At 34.3% G+C, this 20,983-nt stretch overlaps 2 protein-coding genes across 3 annotated transcripts in view; one reads left to right on the top strand and one right to left on the bottom strand.

Moving 5' to 3' along the window:
* The window catches only part of LOC128988703 (SH2 domain-containing protein 4A-like), a 108,898-nt gene extending 93,424 nt beyond the window's left edge, over window positions 1-15,474 (top strand). For both annotated transcript variants that reach the window (XM_054410263.1, XM_054410264.1), the window contains exons 2-9: window positions 4,111-4,305; window positions 5,655-5,817; window positions 6,567-6,753; window positions 8,731-8,887; window positions 10,522-10,794; window positions 11,354-11,551; window positions 12,670-12,815; window positions 14,956-15,474. In XM_054410263.1, coding sequence (XP_054266238.1) covers window positions 4,134-4,305; window positions 5,655-5,817; window positions 6,567-6,753; window positions 8,731-8,887; window positions 10,522-10,794; window positions 11,354-11,551; window positions 12,670-12,803 — 1,284 coding nt within the window. In that variant the 5' untranslated portion in view covers window positions 4,111-4,133 and the 3' untranslated portion in view covers window positions 12,804-12,815; window positions 14,956-15,474. The remainder of the gene's footprint in view (window positions 1-4,110; window positions 4,306-5,654; window positions 5,818-6,566; window positions 6,754-8,730; window positions 8,888-10,521; window positions 10,795-11,353; window positions 11,552-12,669; window positions 12,816-14,955) is intronic.
* A 4,245-nt stretch (window positions 15,475-19,719) lies between these two features.
* LOC128989002 (U3 small nucleolar RNA-associated protein 14 homolog A) overlaps window positions 19,720-20,983 on the bottom strand; it is a 7,557-nt gene continuing 6,293 nt past the window's right edge. Inside the window, exon 5 of the mRNA XM_054410855.1 lies at window positions 19,720-19,824. Coding sequence (XP_054266830.1) covers window positions 19,720-19,824 — 105 coding nt within the window. The remainder of the gene's footprint in view (window positions 19,825-20,983) is intronic.

Below are 20,983 nucleotides of genomic sequence, written 5' to 3'. Positions count from 1 at the left end.
TCAGTTACCTTGTAGGTTGACCGCCCTGTACCAAATACCAGTAGACCTACTACTTGTCCTATGACGGCGAGTCAGGTGTTGAAATATCGAACCTTGGTTGTTAAGCGAGCAACATATCGAACATAGGTTTCTGCTAATTCGTAGTTTGTGTTACAGGCGGAGTTTTAACAATGGGCTCATCATTAGCAGTAATCGATAATACTGTTTGTGGTAATGTGAGACTGGGTGTTGTTTCAGTGGTTTTGTATTTCGGGACACATTTTTGTAATTGTTGACTATGAAGTCAATCAACTGTGATTCATGACTAAGTATTTCCTTTGTTCAAGCGAATTCAATGGTTACAGTTTTCGTCATTTCGTTAAAGCACTAACTAATCTTATATTGATCCAATAAAAAGAATTTTTTTAACAAATAAAAGAGTAGTATGGTACGGTTCTATAAGCAAACCTCAACATGCAAATTGAAAGCTAACGTTTCACTCCAAACTGTTCAATAATAGCCGTCAAATGTATAAAAAATTACACCAAGCGTCGTGGATGGGGGGGGGGGGGTTCAGGTTAAAAAATTGGTATTTTTTTATGAAATATTTCGAAAACTATGCAGTATTGTTTTTAGTATCTTGTCAAGGTCCACTCGTTTTCCTTAACATAAAAGGTAGTATTTTATAATACTTTAGCTGAGAAGGTCCTGCCATTGATTTGGTGCATATGTTTCACTCAAACTCCGAATTCAGACAATTTCCAAAATTGTTACCCACTTCGCGATGTGTACGGCGTGAAGTAGGGTACCCTCGGCGCGGAGTGAGCATTTTATTCGGACATTGGCCGAAGCGAAATGACCAGACTGCATTGTGGGTAAACTGATTTACTCAAATGCCTAAGTCAAAACAATCCTCGGGGATTGAGCAAATACAAAATATCCACAACGCGATGTGAGCAAAAATTATTGCCCACGTCGGGTTGGGGGTATTTCTAGTTTGCAGAAATGACGGATATCGCTCTCACAGGACATCCATAATAAAGATATTTTAGAGAGCAGAAGAACCTATCTTTGAGCACTTTTTGCTCAAGAAAATCTGATATTGATACATAACGGGAAAACCGTGTAACTTCCTTAAAGATTCTGGCAGAAAAAATATCAAAGGAACACGCAATGAAAATTTACCCCAGTTTTAGACAATGTGATGGTCAGTATTCCTGATGTTGTAAAGGGAAAACCAGCTCCTAGAAGTATAATAGCAGTTATTATAAATAACAACCATAACTGATGCACTCTTGGTACGAAAAATGGAGTTTTGGACAAATAGTTCCGAAGAAAACAATTCCAGGTGGCACAAAGTTACAGTATTTTATTTTCATCGAGGTACATCAGGTACATGATGAGCAACTCAACGTACGCAAAGAAGCAATGATGTCATCCGGATCCAAGCAAGGTTTGCTCAGATGTTGCAAGAGGAAATGTTGAGGTAAATCGTGAAAATGTATTAAGTTATGAGTACAATTTAATTCTATATGCCATGGCAGCACATACTGATCCAACAAGTAAAATAATGAATAAGAACTGTCTAATAGTCGCCGTTTTAAGGTTCCTCTTATGGCAGAAAAACAGCCGTTTTTAATTCATGCTTTGTGGGTCAAAAGTAGCATTTTTACTCTCTAGGGAGTACAATTAATTTTAGTCCTAGGGAGTAAAAATCAACTGTTGTAAACAGTTGTAAATTTCGACTGTGGCAATCGTATCGATCGAAATTATTTATCGATTGATTTATTAGGTAAAGTGTAAGCCTATTGTTGTCGATCCCTCGAAATGTCTATGTTAGGCCTATAATGTACTGTAACACAATCGTAATAGACGAAATGATTGAATCATTAAACAGCTGCTTATTTGCATTGGCAGAATTGAAAACAGCTAATAGTCGTTTTGAGAGGTTGTTTACATAAAAATTATTTAGTTTTCTAGCTTAAATGATACAATATACCGGTAACAAAAAATATAGTTCACCACACGGGCAAAAAGTTCTTTTTCCGACCCCGGTTTCGCCTCGATCGTAATTAAAACTTGACCTGGGGTAAAAAGAGTCACTTTAGGGGCCCTAGTGATGAAATATACTATTCCACTATTAACATTCCAATGTCTGTGTATTTGCTATAGGCCTTTTTATAATTTTTCCCATTCGGTAATTTGCTGTTTACTGTACCTTTTTTTTAAAGTTTTTTTATAGGCCTACTCGTGCTTAATAAATACAATTATTTCAAATAAAAATTGTATTTTGTTTTACCTAGTTATTGTGGATTTCATGTAGATTTTTTGTATGCGGTAGTTTATACAGGCTATTTCGGCGTTTGTGCAAACTTTAAATATCCTCAACCCGACTTAGGCAATCACTTTTGCTCACATCGCGTTGTGGGTATTTTTTATTTGCTCAATGACTTAAGAATGTGTTTACTTCGGCATTTGAGAAAATCAGTTTACCCACAACGTGGTCTGGGCATTTCGCTTCGGCCAATGTCCGAATAAAATGCTCACTCCGCGACGTGGGTATTTCACACTGTCCACATCGCGAAGTGGGTAAAAATGTCGGACATTGTCCGAATTCGGAGTTTGAGCGTAAAATATACCCTTAGTGTATATTCAATGGTTCCATGGTTCAGCACTGAATTGAATTTCAAAACCAGCTTTACTGATTTGTGTGAACAAATACTCGTTGCTTTATTGTCACTCAAAACCCTGATCCAAATAATTATTGTTACAAACACAATTATAGAGGATGTAGTAAAATTCCACCAACACTTTCTTTTGTAAAAAAACAAAATGATATAACCTAAAAGTTATTTTTACCTCTAAACTTATCAATCAATCTTGAAACTATTTCCCTGTGCTTTATTAACACTCCAAGCCACTTCAGGTTTTAAGAAACCCTCCAAGTTACTCTGAACAAAAGATCATTTAAAAGCTCTTCTGTGACTCATAATCTAGACTCAGTGTCTTATCAACCAAAGATAACAGTGACTCAAGACTCGGGCTTCCTGTCACTTAGGTCCAAAGAGTGTATGGTTACTAGGAGAACATCAATGGGATTTGATTTGACAGTTAGGTTGTAGGTTCCAGTGAAAAAGTTTAGCTAGGTACCTTCAGGTTTTGAAGTTTAAGTGTAGTATTAGGTATTTTCAAATTGTGCAAAGCGTGTATATTTTTGGATACAGTGTAGTGAAAAGGTGCGTTTGCTGGTGTACTGTATGGTAAAAAAAATGTTTACAATATTGTGTTGCTGTTTGAAAGTGTGTTTTATTATAATTTTAATTCAAAATAAGACATTTTAGAAGCCATATGCATAGTGGTTTCGGACTTGGGGATTTTCAAATTACATCTACATGGCCCTCTGTTTAGAAATAGTGTATTGTTTACTGTCTTCAAGTCCAAAGATAACACTTTGTTTGACCTTTAAATTTTCATTAATAAATCGCCAACTCATAAATAAAGAAACTGTCAAATTTGCTGCCCTGGCTATATTAGACATACCATAGTCATTTGCTGTCCATCATTATTTCTGCCACTCCCAATTATCCTACCAAAGGCTTACACATGCTGAAACATTCCTTACACTTTATGATCTAAAATATCCTAGAAAGAGTAAGGATTTTGGTTACTAAACAAACTTTTAGTGTGATGAATATTGTTATGTACCTTCCCTGATTTTAAAAACACTGTTTTGATTTTAGTAAGCATTCTTTTTAATGTTAATTTTTCAATGCACAGCTTATTAAAAGTATGCTTAGTGATTTATGAGGTTTATATGAATACCAACGCTCACTGTGTGGATTTATGTCTTGGTTTGAAACACTTGTCTATTGGTTAGAATGGAGGTCTTTTATACTGTTGGCTTAGGTTTGAGTCCTGCCAAAGGCTAATTGGTTTTAGATACATAGTAATGCTTTTTTTGCTAATTTAGGAACAAACCTTAATGTTCTCCTTATCTACAAAGCAAGGGATAGGTGTTTCTCTGAGGAGGTGTACCGGTATTCTTTGTATTTACCAAGAGAATTTTTGTCAATGCTCTGAAACAGTATCTATCAGGAAGACATTTTCTGACAGTTTTTCTTTTGTTCCCAGGAAGGATCAGGATCAGTTCCAGGATGCTGAAGCAGATCCTGCAGGACCTCTGGGTCCACCCGGATATCCTGGCAGAGCTTGATGACCAGCAGAAGCAGACACTGTTCTGCAGGATGAGAGAGGAGCAAGTGAGGAGGTGGAAACTTTGGGATCAGGAGGATCAGAAGAGACCAGCAAAAATCATCAGGGATCAGAGTAAGTTGAGGGTGTAGTGAATAAATCAAAACCAGTTCTGTCTGAAATAAATTCTGAAAATGTCTTGAGGTCATGAAATGAACATCAGTCTCAACATGTTCATTACAGTAATGGCAAAGTTCACTGGAAATTCGCTGATTATAAATCATGCAATTCAAAAAATTGTCATTAGAATTATAGTATATTTCATACCTAGGGCCGAAAATGAGGTTTTGCCGGCTTGAGATCGCTATTTTTCCCCACATTATACAAAATTGAGAAAAAAATATACAATATGCACACTAACAGCTTTGACTATCTAACAGTCAACACAACTGCAACTTTAAGGTTATGTGAAGAGGAATCAGCAAAAATAATAATAAATAGTTGCTAAGCAGCTGTGTGACAATAAAACAAGTCTATTGCAATGTGGTGAAACCTTTGTGGTGTAACTATTAGTTACTATTACTACAGTAACTATTACTGTAGTTATTTGTGTAACTAGTGGGCAAAGTGGCACTTTGCTGCACACGAGAGCAATGTTTACTCGAGTGCAGCAAAGGCCTTGTGCACTCGTGTTACACATTATATTTTTCCTACAGTCACTATAAAGCACATAAATAATTAGTCTTTCAAACACTATACAACACGTTTTTAGGTTCGGTTCAGCTGGAAACACAAAATAGGTACCCTAGAAAAAGTAGTACCCGGTCCGTATCACTCCGCTATTTTTTCCTCGGCAAGGAATGTGCTCCGCGACTTGAGAATATAGTTCCGTATGTTTTTGTTATTTGAAGTGGTTTCCGTGCCTAAAAAATTGCTTTAAAGGTATTTTCTTGTTTAATAAGATCGTAGGAATGTTTTAAAAACGTTTAAAAGAAAAGTCCAAAAAGTTCAGAAATACCAAAACTATAAACACGAAATGACAGGTTAAATCGTAGTTATAATAGTCAATCAGCTGCTCATAGTATTATTATCTTTAAGTGTTGCCAACCTATTTCCAAGCGTACACGGATTATGCGCATAATAGAACCAAGCTATTTTGTGTTGTTTCGTTGGAATCCTGATGTGCGCCAAAGTATAAACTGCACGATAAAGTATAAATATGCAGCAATTAGCAGCTTTCTGTACTATAAACAGTACAAGGAACCCAACTTTGTCGGGTGACTGTAGGAAAAAGAACTTACAGATAGGTAGCTAAACCTTTTCATAATCAGTTAACCTCATAAAATTAACATGCCAGGATCTCTAACCAGTAAATCACTAAAACCAAACCGAGACATTCAGACCGTGATAAGGTTACCAAACTGTTTTTAGAGTTATATTTCACTACACAGAGGCGTGATTATATAGTTTAGATTATTTTTTAGAGAGAAATAAGAAGAATGTTCAGTTCCTGATGGACACAGAGGGAGAGCCATGGACTTGGGTGATGGGGGAACACCCGGATGATAAGAGTATAGAACAGATACTGGAGGAGGAAGCGAGGGAGGCTGCAAGACAACTGGCAGAGAGAGAGGCTCAACAACTCAGGTGGGTTAACCCTTGACAAGGCATACTACAGGCACACACAGAGGTTACTTCTGCATTTGGGAAAATAAAAGAAACAATTGACTTTATCAAACAATTGTCTTTATGTGTAGTTTTGCAGTCAGCATCACATTTTCACAATAAAGAATCCACAATCCACACAATAAAAGGAAATGAGAACACATTTCATAAAATTTTAGAACATCTTTGCAAGAACAGAGGTAAACTCTGCTATGTGCCTGATGGAAGGTGAAACTCTTGAACGAGATCTGACCAGTGGTTAAGATCTATGTATTTCTGAGTGGGACACCCTCTGTTTCACCTTCATTCTAGTCTGAGATAAACTCCTGTAATTTTTAAACCATCTCAAAAATAATACAAGTAAATATCTTTATAAAATATTTGTATGTTTAATCCAACGGTAATACAAATCTACTGTTACTACTGTATAGGAAACATTTGAATAATTTTCACAAACAGAATTTTGTTATTGTTTTGGGTGGATGAAATAAATTAATCTTTGCTCTGTGGCTTATCAGAGTATGCTGTGTTACATGTTACACAGTGTATTTCACTATGTTTATATGTGACGACACATTTTTCTTATTCCAAAATATTAATCTGAAGTAGACCATTAAAATATGAATAGAAAGAAATGGCAAATTTCGGATATACATAGTAGAATGAAGCAGTTTATGAAATAGAAAATCATTGTTGTTCTGTACAAAATTCAAATGCCTTGTATTTTGCAGGTTATCAGTGGAGGCAGAGTTGACGGAGTTGTTAGACCTGAACCAGAAGCAGTTGGCGGCCATGGAGAAGGCTCATCAGACTGAGGCTGAGGACATATACTGCTCTGTCAATGATATAAAAGACAGGATCAAAGTCCCCATCTCTCCCTTACCTAGAGACGCACTGCAGGAGATATCACTGAATAAGGTTACTATATATGATCACTTAACTATTCCCACTATTGATTCCTGGGTGTATAGAATAGATAGTTTAAGGCCCCTCCATTTCTATGAACATGATTACCAGTACCTCAATCAGACAACAGTAAATCAGTTTATTTTCATGAAGAATTGGAACTCATATTTTGTTTGCTTACATTTATGCCACAAATTGTTTTATCAATAATTTTGAGATTAGATGCATACTTTATAAATAAATAGCTAACGTACCCATGCTTCACAAGGGGAAGAAAACTCAGTTTCATAATCATTGAAATATTGAAATAGATTTAGAATAAATAATCTATCATACATTTTTAGAACTATCCTACCACATAGTAGTGTAAAATATAATTCCTTTGGATCAGCTGTCTGAAATTGTGAAATCTATATATTAATTTGAAACTGTTTTTCTTTGTCATAGCTATTTTGAGAGAACGGCTGGGCGTAGAAACTCGGTAGAGGTGTCTAAAGAAAGGTCTTGGTCTGTAGATGAGCCATCAAAAGAGAAACATGGTGAATTCCCTTGGGGCTCTGCCCCAGTGGCCTTTGAATTCCCATCCCATGTTATTCTTATGGAGGAAAACGGGGTTTTTGTCACAGCTAATTTGAGAGAACGGCTGGGCGTAAAAACTTGGTAGGGGTCTCTAAAGAAAGGTCTTGGTCTGTAGATGAGCCATCAAAAGAGGAAATAGGTAAATTCCCTTGGGGCTCTGCCCCAGAAGCCTTTAAAGTTGCCTCTTCAGATTTATTTACATTATGACCATATGCATAATTCTACACTACTTTTGAATGAAACAGCTGTTAATATTTAAATTGTGATTTATTGAATTTGTCAAAATGGAGTACAGTATTTGTAATGGGTTTTTCTGATTTTAAAATGGATTTTCTTCTGCATCGTGTCATGTTTTGCAATATAATGTTCTATTACCAAATCAGTGGAAAATCCTAATATCACAGTAACTCTTAAAATTATTTCTTTTGGAGTTAACTTATATCTATTGCTATTGTATGGGTTGGTTTCTGCCTTTTTTTACCACTTCTTGGAGATTGTACGTAGGTGATATTCGTTGGCATATTGCATCTGTAGACAAAACTTGGGTTGGTGTAATTATTAGAATGGAAAAGAGCGAGAAATCCTGAACAATTTGATATAGGCTAAAAATTAAACTGAATTAACACTGTGCTACATTTCTTGAGCAATCCTTGAAATACCGATTTGCAAACAATGAAAACATAGAAAAAGTCATAGAACAGAACCAAGTAGAAGAAATAGAAATAATGTTTTTTTTTTACACTAAAAATACTAAAAAAACAAGATCAGCTTTTTGAAGATATTTACAAAAGATTTTGATTATATCTAACTGTTGTGTAGAACGTGAGTATTTCCATAATCTTTGAGTCGCCTGTAATGCTTCGCAATTGCTCGAATTCGAGCAACAGGTACACTAGTGAGCATTAATTGGAAGTTCCGATTGTTTACATTTGTCAATGCAAAGGTAAAAATTGTAAATTTTCCCATTCTTCCATGGAGACCAATTAATATATTTTTTTGAAAACCTTACCTGAAGACTTTGGACATCCAAGGGGCGTAGCCCAAGAGGAACTCAGGGAAGTGAACAGGCCTATGACATTCGTAGATATGTGGACCATCTTTGTGCTTAATTTTGGCTGTATTGCTTTAGTATTTTAGTCATGACAGCTGCCTAGACAGACACCACCTCGATTTTATAATATTATAGATGGATATGGATAAAATAAATAATAAAATCTGAATAAAATAGTAATGCCAGAAACATGTTCTGTATAAAGCAGGAATTTGTTGAAGCTGTCAAAGTCGAAATTGACTTAGTGAAATACAGGTGGTATTTGATAGGCATACTCAGCCAAAAGTTAAACATGTAACCGATGTAACATTAACTATTTATTATTTCGTACATTTTAATAAATATAATTATATTTTCAGCCTCATAAAGTTTCTCAGAGAGTAGCCATGTGGGAAAAGAAAGTCATGGAAGAGAGGACGTCACAGATCTTCAAAGGCATTCAGAAGAAAAAGTTGGAAGCAGCCAAAGAAGCAGAAGAGGCAGAGCACAAACACGAACAAGTGTGGAAAGAACAAGGTAATACACATGAAATTTATAACCTGAGCCAATGAGACAGGTTCTATAATCTTTCATTGAGTGAATCCTCTGCACTCACAAACAATTAGCAACAAATTGTAACTGAGCCATTTACGATCTGACCTTGAACATACAGTTTAAGCTCTGTTAACCTTGACTCTTGGGACCAAGGCCATGACAGCTGAATAGATAACAGGGAACAAAATAGAATAGGGTAACAGGAACTCCTTCATAAATTACTATAAAAAAATAGCAAAATAAGCAATTCTGAGACGATGGATAACAAAGATTGATGGTTAAAAGAATAAGAGTAATTTGAAGTTCCACTTTACCTTAAACACTTCTTTCAAGGAACTGCATTTTATTTTTAAGTGTTTTGGTTATTAAATGTGTGTTGTTTTATGTCTTGGTTAGAAGGAGATCTGTGAGTGCCTGTTTTATACGTAGGCCAACAGTACCTAATAAACAGTATCAGCAATCTGACACATACTTTCTCCCTTTAGCTTGTCAACAACCTTTATCATGGGTGGGAGGGAAAATCACAAAAGTTGCAATAACTTTTGAGCAGTAAATGTTACAGCTAACAGGGGTTGCACTATTTTCTTTAGAATTATAAGGCCCATAACCCAAAAACTTTAATCAAAACCGGCTTTTTTCCTCAAATCCGCCGTTTAGCTATTTTATGGGTCTTTTATAGGGAAATGACATTGGTTATAATAATTTTTGAACTAAAATTTTTACGTAAAGAGAATTTGTATCATTTTGTTCAGAATTTTCAGGACTATAACAATAACATACTAAATCTTTATCAAAATCGTTCAGGCCATTTTCTAAAAAATCTGATTTTTCCGTTATTTTATGGGAAAATCACCATTAAAAATCTGAATAAAAAAATTATGTTCAGGGGGACTCAAAACGGATATACAAAAACTCAAACTCAAAAATTTTGACGAAAACAATACTTTCTCCATATGCTACAGTATGAGGATAAAATAGGAGAAATTAGTTCAGAATTGTATGTAGCCTACCTACTAAACTTGTTTTATCTATGGTTATTTACATATTAGTAAAATGTTTTTAAATCGGTTATTTTCACCATGAGGATGCACTTTGGTGCCCTTGGAAAATTATGTATATTTCCTTAAATAAAATGCCATAAATTATTAGTAATACAGAAAAAATTCTGCAAAATGTAGGTTGTTTTTAATCATGCCACTCCAAATTGGTAATCACCCTAACTGTTTTAACTTCTTAAAGTGTTTTTTTTTGTTATGCTTAGCTGGATTCATTAGCTCCACTGTAAATTTTCATTTACAAGGGTTTTCCTTGAGCTCCAGTTTCAGCCAAGGTAATCTGGCACTCTCAATATGTTCTTTTACTTCACCCATTACTATTCTAGCCACTAGCCAGTCCCCATCACTGGTATTAAATTACTATGACAAGAAGTAAGTCGCATAGGTGTCTAAATAACAAAGTAAACCCCATCATTACAAAATAAAAACTAAAATGTTCAATCAAAATTATGTATTATTTCTATTTCAACTATTTTACTTCTCAACTTTTCTAGTGTTAACATTTGATCAAATGTTTCTTAAATTGGGGGATTATTATTTTAATCTAAAACATTGTTATAGAAAAGAAAGCCAAAGAAGCAGAGCAGAAGATTAGAGAGATTGCTAGGATCGCAAGAGAAGAACACAGAAGAGCGTCTGTGATGGATGTTGAAATGGATGTGCCACAACCAAACAGTCCCACTCCAATAAAACCACTGACACCTGAACAGTTGGATCTCGCCAACCCAAAACCTCCAAGTAAAGAAGCCATCATAGAGTGGTTCCGATCCAGCGAGCTTGCAAGACGAGCTGGCTTAGAACGACACAGAAACACTGTAGCTCCATGGTTCCATGGTAAGCCAAGAATCTATAGAATATTTCTCCTGTAACCAAAATTGTGCAATAATGAAACGCAGACTCTGTGATTTCTGCAGTGAAATGGTGTATGTTGTTTATGGACAACTCTTCAACATCCAATATTTAATGTTTGGAAACTTGTTTTCAAGATGATTATTACTAAAGTACAAAGTGTTTTAGCTCAAGGAGTACCACATAATTTCTTAAGCGTAATGATTACCTGATATAGATGGGAATTGCCGTTACTTTGCAATAATAGTCAGGAACGTTCCTTATCTTTTCGGTGAAATAACTCTCTTCAGTCTTCACTAATAGTTGATCATGTCAATTGGGATGGGTATGAACTGGAGTTGCCGGTAAACTGCCAGGAGACCAAGTTGGCCAGTGTTCTGTTTCCATTTTTGTTGTCTGGCCCATTCATGCCTTCAGGCTGGGTGGGAAATGTCAGAGGTTGGTTCCAAGTTGCTATAACTGACAAATAAGTGGTATGACGTGTAGCAAGAATCTTTTGCAAATATAATCTGTTGCAATGTACTTCATCAGGCTGATGTTACAGGACTGATCTCACGGCAAGAGGCTGAAGCCTTGTTGAGTCCCATGCCTGTCGGGTGTTTTCTTGTCCGGGTGTCTGAAAGGATATGGGGCTACGCCATCAGCTACAAGGACACAGACCGCTGCAAACACTACCTCGTGGACGCTTCCAACGGCCATTACCAGTTCCTTAACACCAACCAGATCGCTCACAACTCTTTAGGTACGCAAACATAATTAGATCGGTCACGGTAGTAACAATCTTGAAGTGAAATCTACTCACATTTCAATAAAAAATAAAACTTATAACGCCATAACACCGAAACTAACCAAACACAACGTGAAATAAGCAACAACAGATCACTGCGTCATCATGACAATGTCGTCAGCTGATGTGTTATTACATAGAGTTTTAAGTTTTCCCAAAGGTGTCCAAATAGTTGAAATGCACATCAATCGACAGATTATTCATTTCTGAACCGAATAAATACTATATTAAGTGAAATTTGTTTCATTTTCAATCAAAAATCAAAAATTTCAGTGACGTTGCCATTTTAGCCGCGGCGTAAATTGCCCGATATTGGGCACAAGCCAGCTCTAGGGTTAAAACACACATCAGCACCACTTATACACCTTTATTGATGTCTAGGTCACATTTTCTCCCCGTTGCAAAGCACGGGTATAGCAGCTCGTATGTTATTATCATTGTTCTAATGATTTTCAATTACTGTAAATAAATCAGTGCCAGGGGCGGCTCTAGAGGGTAGGCCAGGTAGGCCCATGCCTACCGAAAATGTTGGTAGTTATTTCAAAACTATCTTATTACTAATACCTACTGATATAATGACTAATCTATTTACCTTATTTACTGATTGCCTTGTTACTAAGATGTCCTCAAAAACATTTAACTCACTATTTTGTGAAAAACCCCGCCAAACCCCCCATTCCTTGATCAAACTCCTTCTGTATTCTTATCGAGCCCACCCAAAAATTTATTTCTGGATCCTCCCCTGCAGTGATAAAAAAGGCTCATTTTGATTTATATTGAGAGTACCCGTCCTTCGAAAGGAGTTTTGAGATAAGAATATGTCTACATGTTAATCAGGAATGTGAGCTATCATCATACCAAATTTCAACCCTGTCGGTTTAGAATTTTTCGCGTTTACTTGTCACAAACATCCATCCATCCATCCATACATCTAAACTTTCTCAATTATAATATTAGTAGGATAACACCAATACTAATCCGCAGGCTAGTCCGCCAAGTCCCCATTTCAGATTGGTAAATTCCAAAAGACTTACGAAATGTTGTATAACTCTTAATGAGGCACTTTTTTGCAGGTGAACTGATCGAGTACCACAGTAGCCAGCCTATCACAGTGCTGGGTAGGGAGTTACTGTTGTTACCATGTGTGAGGAGTGAAGCGTTGCCAGCCATATGTCAAGGTCTCGGAGGTCTAGACCACTCACGGTGATCTCACACCTCGCTTTTTAGTACAGTAAAAATATGTTTTGACCCAAAAAAAATTAGCACAACCGGGGAATTTGGTACAGATGTTGGTTGTACCTTCCTTTTGAACATACTAAAAGTCCCCTAAAATTGAAGCTGTGCTACGGCCGCCATATTGGAAAATGGCGGCATATTTCTGTATTTTTCGCTATAGTGACTTTATTATTAGAGATACAGGAAAATGCTAAATGTACAAAATGTAGGTCATATAAAAATACACATTTTTTGTATTTACCATCTTTCTCTAAACCCAACGGTTTTTGAGTTATTTGTTATTAAGTATATTTAGTTTTTTCTATTTATCAAAAATAGGTGAAACACATGGAAATTGACCGTTACTTTAAAGGATTATGATAATTTATCCCATTTAGTTAAATAGTGTGATACTATAAAATCTTTTAAGCTTATTTTATGAGTAAAACAACTCCGCCACAGCAAACCTGCAGACTCAGCAAATTTCCATTTGATTGGATGTTTTATTAAAAAATGTATATAAATAAAATTAGGTTCAACAGGTACCTAGGTTTGCTGTTACTGGTAGGTTATTATAGTGTGTTTTTTTTAAGTAAAATATTAATACCTTACTATAAAATAACACATTTTCTAAGTTTGATCAAAATATACCTATAAACAAGCAAACTGCAACAGTTAACTAATTCATAAGAATAGCATGGGAGTTTTAAATTTACAATAAACAAATTTGAATATACACATTTTGGTTGTGTTTACTAAAAAGATGGTGATTATTCGTCACGATTAGAATATTAACCAAATGGGTTTTCAAAAAGAGATGGAGCCTGTTATTAAAGTAATATTAATTCGTACCAAGCACCGAAAATATTGTATGCAGTAATGTAATCTACCATATTTTGTAAAGTACGCAATAGTCATATTAATATTTTATCTGCAATTTTTACCCATTTAATAGTTAACATTTTAATATTTTGATGGCACCACCACACTAACTAACTATACTTGACATCCCATTGTAAATTTGGAAGGGTGTTTTTCGTGTCTAGTTCATGTTGGTGACTAATTAAGTATGGTATAGTATAGTTAGTTTTATTTATCAAATATCGGTGAAACCCATCGCAATCGATGGTTACCTTCAAGGTTTACGACAATTATTCATCCCACTTAGTTGATATCAGAGTGATAGTGGTAGTGTCATCAAAATATTAAAATGTTAATTTATTAAATGGGTAAAAATGAGTATAAAATATTAATATGAGTTTAAAAAATATGGTTGATTTCCTCACTGCATACAATATTTCCGATACTTGGTACGAGTTAATATTACAGTACTTAAATTACTTGCTTCATCTCCTTTTGAAAACCCCTTCGGTTAGTATTCGAATCGTGACTAATAATCGCCATATTTTTAGTAAACACAACCAAAATTTGTATATTTAAATTTTTAAATTGTAAATCTTAAGCTACCATGCTATTATTATGAATTAGTTAACTGTTGCAGTTTGTTTTGTTTATAGATTTATTATGATCAAACTTGGAAAATTAATTATTTTATACTAAGTTATTGATATTTTACTAACCTACCTGTAGCAGCAAACCTAGGTACCTGTTGAATCTAATTTTATTTATATACAATTAATAAAACATCCAATCAAATGGAAATTTGCTGAGTCTGCAGGTTTGCTGTGGCGGAGTTGTTTTACTCATAAAATAAGCTTAAAAGATTTTATAGTATCACACTATTTAACTAAATGGGATAAATTATCAAAATCCTTTAAAGTAACGGTCAATTTCCATGTGATTCACCTATTTTTGATAAATAGAAAAAGAAATAATATACTTAATAACAAATAACTCAAAAACCGTTGGGTTTAGAGAAAGATGGTAAATACAAAAAATGTGTATTTTTTATATGACCTACATTTTGTACATTTAGCATTTTCCTGTATCTCTAATAATAAAGTCACTATAGCGAAAATACAGAAATATGCCGCCATTTTCCAATATAGCGGCCGTAGCACAGCTTCAATTTTAGGGGACTTTTAGTATGTTCAAAGGAAGGTACAACCAACATCTGTACCAAATTCCCCGGTTGTGCTAATTTTTTTTAGGTTTATGGAATTTTTCTCTTATTTTTACTGCACTATTTGTATTTATTGAACTGTCAACTCATTTTATAATTTTGTACATAACTTTGTAATTTATAAGCCCACAAGTGTTATAGTGTTTGGTTTAACTGTTAGTGACATTTTGATATTTCCAAGTTTTTACCTTTCCTACTACGTACGTGCATGTTGAATATGATTGTTTTTGTGAGACTGTAATTTAGAACCAAATGTGTTAGTTTTAAGTGTTGATCATGTTGTACCATTTACTCATATGACTGTCATTAGATGGTGCAAGAGAAAAAATACAATATAGTTATTCTTGGTTCACAAGAATTGTTAATGTAAATCATTCAGGTTAAAATACAATTTTGCAATCCATTTATGTTTTTGTATGATGTCAAAATGAATCAGTCAAATGTAAGGTATGATAATGTATTAATTTGCTTTAATGTTGTAAATACCTATATAGTGATAATCTGTAAAGTGATTTAGTCTATCCATATTTATGCTAATGCATTTTATAACAAGATTAAAAAGAGCTGTGCCTTATACAAATGTGTCTTTTTATTTAGATATTTGAGTCCCCTGATGCCTATGTCTGGCAAATGAAGTGTTAAGATAGCTGAGGGGTTATAGTGTTTGACTTCAAATCTGAAGGTCGCTGGTTGGATACCAAGTAGAATTGATTTTGGCCCTATACAATTTGCATTTGGGCTGTCAATTATAATGCTATCTAGTAAAAGATTAATAACTTTTGGTTAGTAAATTATCAAGGTTTGGGCCATTATTTTACAAAAAACTACAATAGCATGGATAAAAATCTATAATATTAAAACGAAACAGTGTCTTTTTATTTCACGATTCTGAATCAACCACTCGACGGATTTTCATGATTTTGTGTTGAAAGAAAGATAATTTTGAGAACAAGGGAATGTCGAAGCCTAATTTTAGTTTAGGGTTCCAGTTATTTAGAAATTAAGTTTTAATTTTGAAAAGTCTAGCAGCCGACGCTAAGATTCTAAACTAAGCTTTTGGTGTAGTATAATTTGTTTAACATAACAGCTGTAAACATTCAGCATTTGTAACACAAATTCAGCATTTGGATAAAATTAAAAGACATACTAAGGGTTGACGTATTTATACTATGTGTAATGCTAATCATTGATACGTTCAATCCTTCGATAAGAGGATGACAGATTGTTTAAATATACATAGGTAAAATACTAGGATGTTCAAAGGATTTTTTAAATAAATCTTTGTAATCTTTCGGTTTGTTTTAGTGCGATATAATTTTCTTTAACTAACAGCTGGTTAAATATAAACCATGCTCTGTAGAACTATGAGGTTATTTTATTTACTCTGATTTGTCATTGATTTTTAGGAAATAAGTAAGATTAGTAGACCACCGAGAAAAGTACACCATCGATGTATACAAGTCGAGGCTCTGTACACGAGTCTTAAAAAAGGATATGAAAATTATTATACTGCTAAACCTTTTTAGAAAAGGTAGGAAAACACATTTTACACGTTTTAATTCATCTTGGTTTGTTTACAAATCAATTTTTAAATAATGAAAACGTTGTTTGGATTAGGCCCGGAAATATTGATGTCATAAAGAAGGATATCAAGAATCCTCAGGATACAATTTTAAATTACCACCACAACACAGACGGGTTTTATCCAAATACGATATACAAATATGAATGACATAGATTGAGCACAACGTCATCATTGACCTAGGATACTGCAATTAGACTAACCATCCTTTTAAGAAAATCTAAAAGTTGTTTGGCATGTGTTTAGTTGTGGTTACGTTTGGAGGCCCTGAATATTTTATAGTTTAAATAAAATGAATGGGCAATTACGGTGTACATTGATTCAATGAGGGTGGTTTAATTACTAAGGATATTAGAACTGATAACGGAATGGATAATAAACATAGACAATTAATTACGTCACTAGCTTTACTAGCGTGTTTTACGTTTTAAATTCCTTCAACATGTGACCAGTTCTTTAGTTAAAATGAATATTATTTTATTTTTGACTCAACTGATTACCAAAACAAACTATATGTTGTTGTTTTTTACTTTTCTTTGTTTACACTTATTTAATAGCAATTGATGCAGTGAAATTGATATAAAGGATATGTGTGGACGATTCGTTTAATGATATCAGGACACCAACGTTATAATTATGTGTGCTGTGAATTTTGATGTTTTCGTTTTATTTTAGGGAGTTTCTATTCAGGCCTACTGGAAATTGTGTATAGTATGAGTAATTGTATTGTGTTGATATTGATTATGGAAGAGGCAGGTATGCGATGGAATTGGAAGGTTGATATCGTTGACTAGGCCTATACACTTTCTCATTGATAATTACTCTTTCTACCGTAGGCTGCTATAAAATTTGTCTTTATACGTGTAAGCTAGCTGTTCTGATTTATACACAGTTTTAACTGACTACTCCCGTACGTAGGACGGCTAACACCTCGTATTGTTTTAAGAAAAATTGTTATTGAGGTGTGTGTGTGTGTCTCATTGCACCTGTGAGTCCTGGAAAACATCAAACACAGTGAGTTAAGCCCACAAAAAATAAACCAATGAATCATACCTTCAAGGAACATGTCGGCCTTCGTCACTAAACAATATACAAGATCGTGCCACTCATCCTACACTCATATTTGGGTAAAATACACACATAGTGCAACCCTATCTTAAATAATTGATAGTAATTGACCCTTAAATTTTAGCCTTTGAAAATATCTACCCTAAAACCATATCCTAGAGTATTTAGAGTAGGCTATTTATATGTGCAGATTTATTTTTATGTTTCACTACATTTTAAATGTATTTCTAAGAGTACCTTGGATCATAAGTGAAATTCATTGGTTTTGGTTTTGGTAAAATTTTCTGTAAGCTTAACACAAAGCTGTACGTCTATTGGCTTGGTCAATTGATTGACAGATGAAACCCCATGTCAAATTATAGTCCAATAAATGATCAAATATGCCATGAGATTGAATAGACCTTGTTACAGCCTCATATAATGGCCCAGTTGTAGTATGCTATTTTTAAATGCAGATTTTTAATTTAGGTCTTTTTGCTGGCGTCACTAATGCATTTTTATTTACAATGGTTTTCAAAGACGGGAGACCAGGGTTGTGTAAATAATGTTTGTAAAGCCTAAATAGCACCAATATGTTGAAAAGATAAAATGTTATTATCATTGGTTTTATTACATATCTTAGACTGGATGGGACGGGTGGCGTCGTCCTGTAATCCAGCTACTAGGAGGTCACGAATTGTGGATATTATAGGCATGCACTGTGGATGCGATGCTCCCTGGTGTGGATTAACGTCCGCACTAGTGAGTACTACGACTATCCGCAGTACTATCCTGACTATTAGACCAATTCGTAAAAATTACAAGAAAAAAAATCTGGTTCGGATTCCACTATAAACTGTAGGTCCCTTAGTTGCCATTAGCTGTAATGGCTATTAATTAACATCTGTGTCTAAGGAACATGTCGGCCTTAGTCACTAACAAGACTACAAGATCGTGCCACTTATCCTACACTCATATTTGGGTTAAAATACGCACATAGTGGCGTCCCCCATCTTAAATAATTGATAATTGATATGATTGATTGACTGTATTTTATAATATCACTAGCTGCTGTACTCGTGCTTCGCAACGGGAATATGTACTATACCGCCTAATCCAAACACTTTAGGTAGATCGAATTTATAAACAAGAAGCCACCAATTTTTACAAATAAGAATGACCTACATTTAATTTTCCTACTGTTTACATTAAAATAAAATATATCGCTAACATAAGTTTTATAACTTACGGTTATAAAACCTTTTTTTATTTCCTTAATCAATGACATAAATAAACCTACCACATCGTTGTGTAAAATATTTTATTTTATTGTTTGGATCAGCTGTGTGTAATTGGGAAATAAGCATTAAGCAGTTCTGACTGTTTATATTAAAATGTCAACGTCAACGCAAAGGTAAACAAAGTTTGTGAATTTTCTCATGCTTCCATGGAGACCAATTAAAATTTACTTTTGAAAACCTCACCTCAAAACTTTTGACATCCAAGGGGCATAGGGAAGTGAATAGTCCCATGACCTTCCTAGGTATGTGGACAATTTTTGTGCTTAATTTTGGGGTACACTTCCATATCTGTTGGCACAACACCGAATGAAAATATCGATCGATATATCGATTATTCAATATATCGTTTGGTTAGTTAGGTTAGGGTTAACCAAACCTAACCAACCAAACGATATATCGAATTAAACAATTGAATAAACAATATTACTCATTCGGTTGTTTGTGCCAACAGATATGGAAGTGTACCCTTGAACTGTCTCAGTGTCGGTTTAGTATTTTAGTCGTGACAGCCGGACAGACAGACATACACCACCTCAATTTTATAATAGTATAGATTAGATGGAAATTGTACATAATATGTATGCCTATGTTTTATTTTTCCTACCTCTTGAACAAATTAAACACCACGAGCAATGCTCAGTCCCCTGGTACTATTATTATAATAGAATAATCATGTCTATCTTAGAAACATCTAAATAATGAGGTATCTGAATGATACACAAAGTTATGACTGAGAAAAAATCATCAAGTTATAAAACAACTATGTTTTATTCATACTTTATACTTTTTCTTGATTTTGTTGTTTGCAGAGCATTATTCTTATCTTTTTTGACAAGTTGGCTATCATCCATGGGTGTAATAACAGTACCCATCTGAGTGATCAGTGTGGGTGCTGTCAGCTTGGTATGGGCTGTCTGGGGCACCCAGGTAGCACCCAGAGGGGCTCTGATACTGCCTCGTACTCCTTCACACTGGTGAATGGGTACGGAACATCTGATATCTGAAACAGAAATATTTGTTAAAAAACAATTGACAAACATAATATGCATAGTTTAGGTGAATAAGGCGAGTGTAATGCTCTGCTTTAAATAGATGTGTAATTCCATTTGACCTTAGGTTTTACATTTTGATTTTGAATAATATTTTTCTCAAACTTTTATTAGAGGATAGGAAACAATTATCTAAAGAAAGGAATCTTAAACCCATTGGTGCTGGCTTACGAGTGCCACTCGTGTCGTGACTACGCAGTGCTACTAGTTATTTATTATTGTTTTCCCCCCTTTTCGTTTCTTCTTACTTTTATGATGATTATATCTTTCTTCTTGTTTTGCGCATTTACTCATTTATTTTTGGGAATAACAAACGAGGTTGTGTTGCCATGGAAACCAGATATCACCCAAAATCAGCTGCGGTAAGGTAAAACAAACAATTTTTTTCTATGTTATTACTTATAAAAGTAAACAACTTGTGATTTTTCTACGTAGGGAATCAATTGAACTTCATAATAGTAGTGTAATTTGGTGGATTGATTAATTTTGGAATTTTGCAAATCAAGTTTACTTTGAAAAACTGTTTTAAAAATTGTTAATTTTATAATCTTTATATAATTTTATTTTTTAAATTTTACCACTTTGACTATCCAATTACCACTTTTTTGTAGATAATTATACTGTGAATAAAATGGCGAAACCCTTATTAATTTATTACCTAATGTTTTCTTTCCATAACAATTAGAGTAAAAGTCTACAAATTCAGTAAAATTAATTGCCGAAAGAGGGTGCCTGCAGGCAGTGCATTAATTCCTTCCCCAATGGGATAATATCCATCCACGGGTACTGAATTTGAGGATTTTTACAATTTGATTCAATTTATATTATAAAATCATGAAGATATAATTGCTAAAAAATATAAGAAGAATTGTAATTGAGGACTATACCTTTCCTAAAACATTACAATATCAGACATTTTTTGACAAGGAATATTACCGTTCCACCCAATTGAAGGAGTGGACCATAAAGTATCTTAAAAATAGGTTAAAACCACACAGAAAATCATATTTTCATCATGCTGACTGTAAAACAGCCCTTTTTTCTCCTCTAAATCTTCTGCAAAATCTTTGTTTCCGGGTGTAACTTTACTATCCTATTGGAAAACATTAT

Source organism: Macrosteles quadrilineatus, unplaced genomic scaffold (assembly GCF_028750875.1).
Source record: "Macrosteles quadrilineatus isolate MER2022 unplaced genomic scaffold, UCM_ALF_1.0 Scaffold_3__2_contigs__length_128488019, whole genome shotgun sequence".
Taxonomy (NCBI): Eukaryota; Metazoa; Arthropoda; class Insecta; order Hemiptera; family Cicadellidae; genus Macrosteles; species Macrosteles quadrilineatus.
This window is presented reverse-complemented; position numbering and strand designations above follow the sequence as displayed.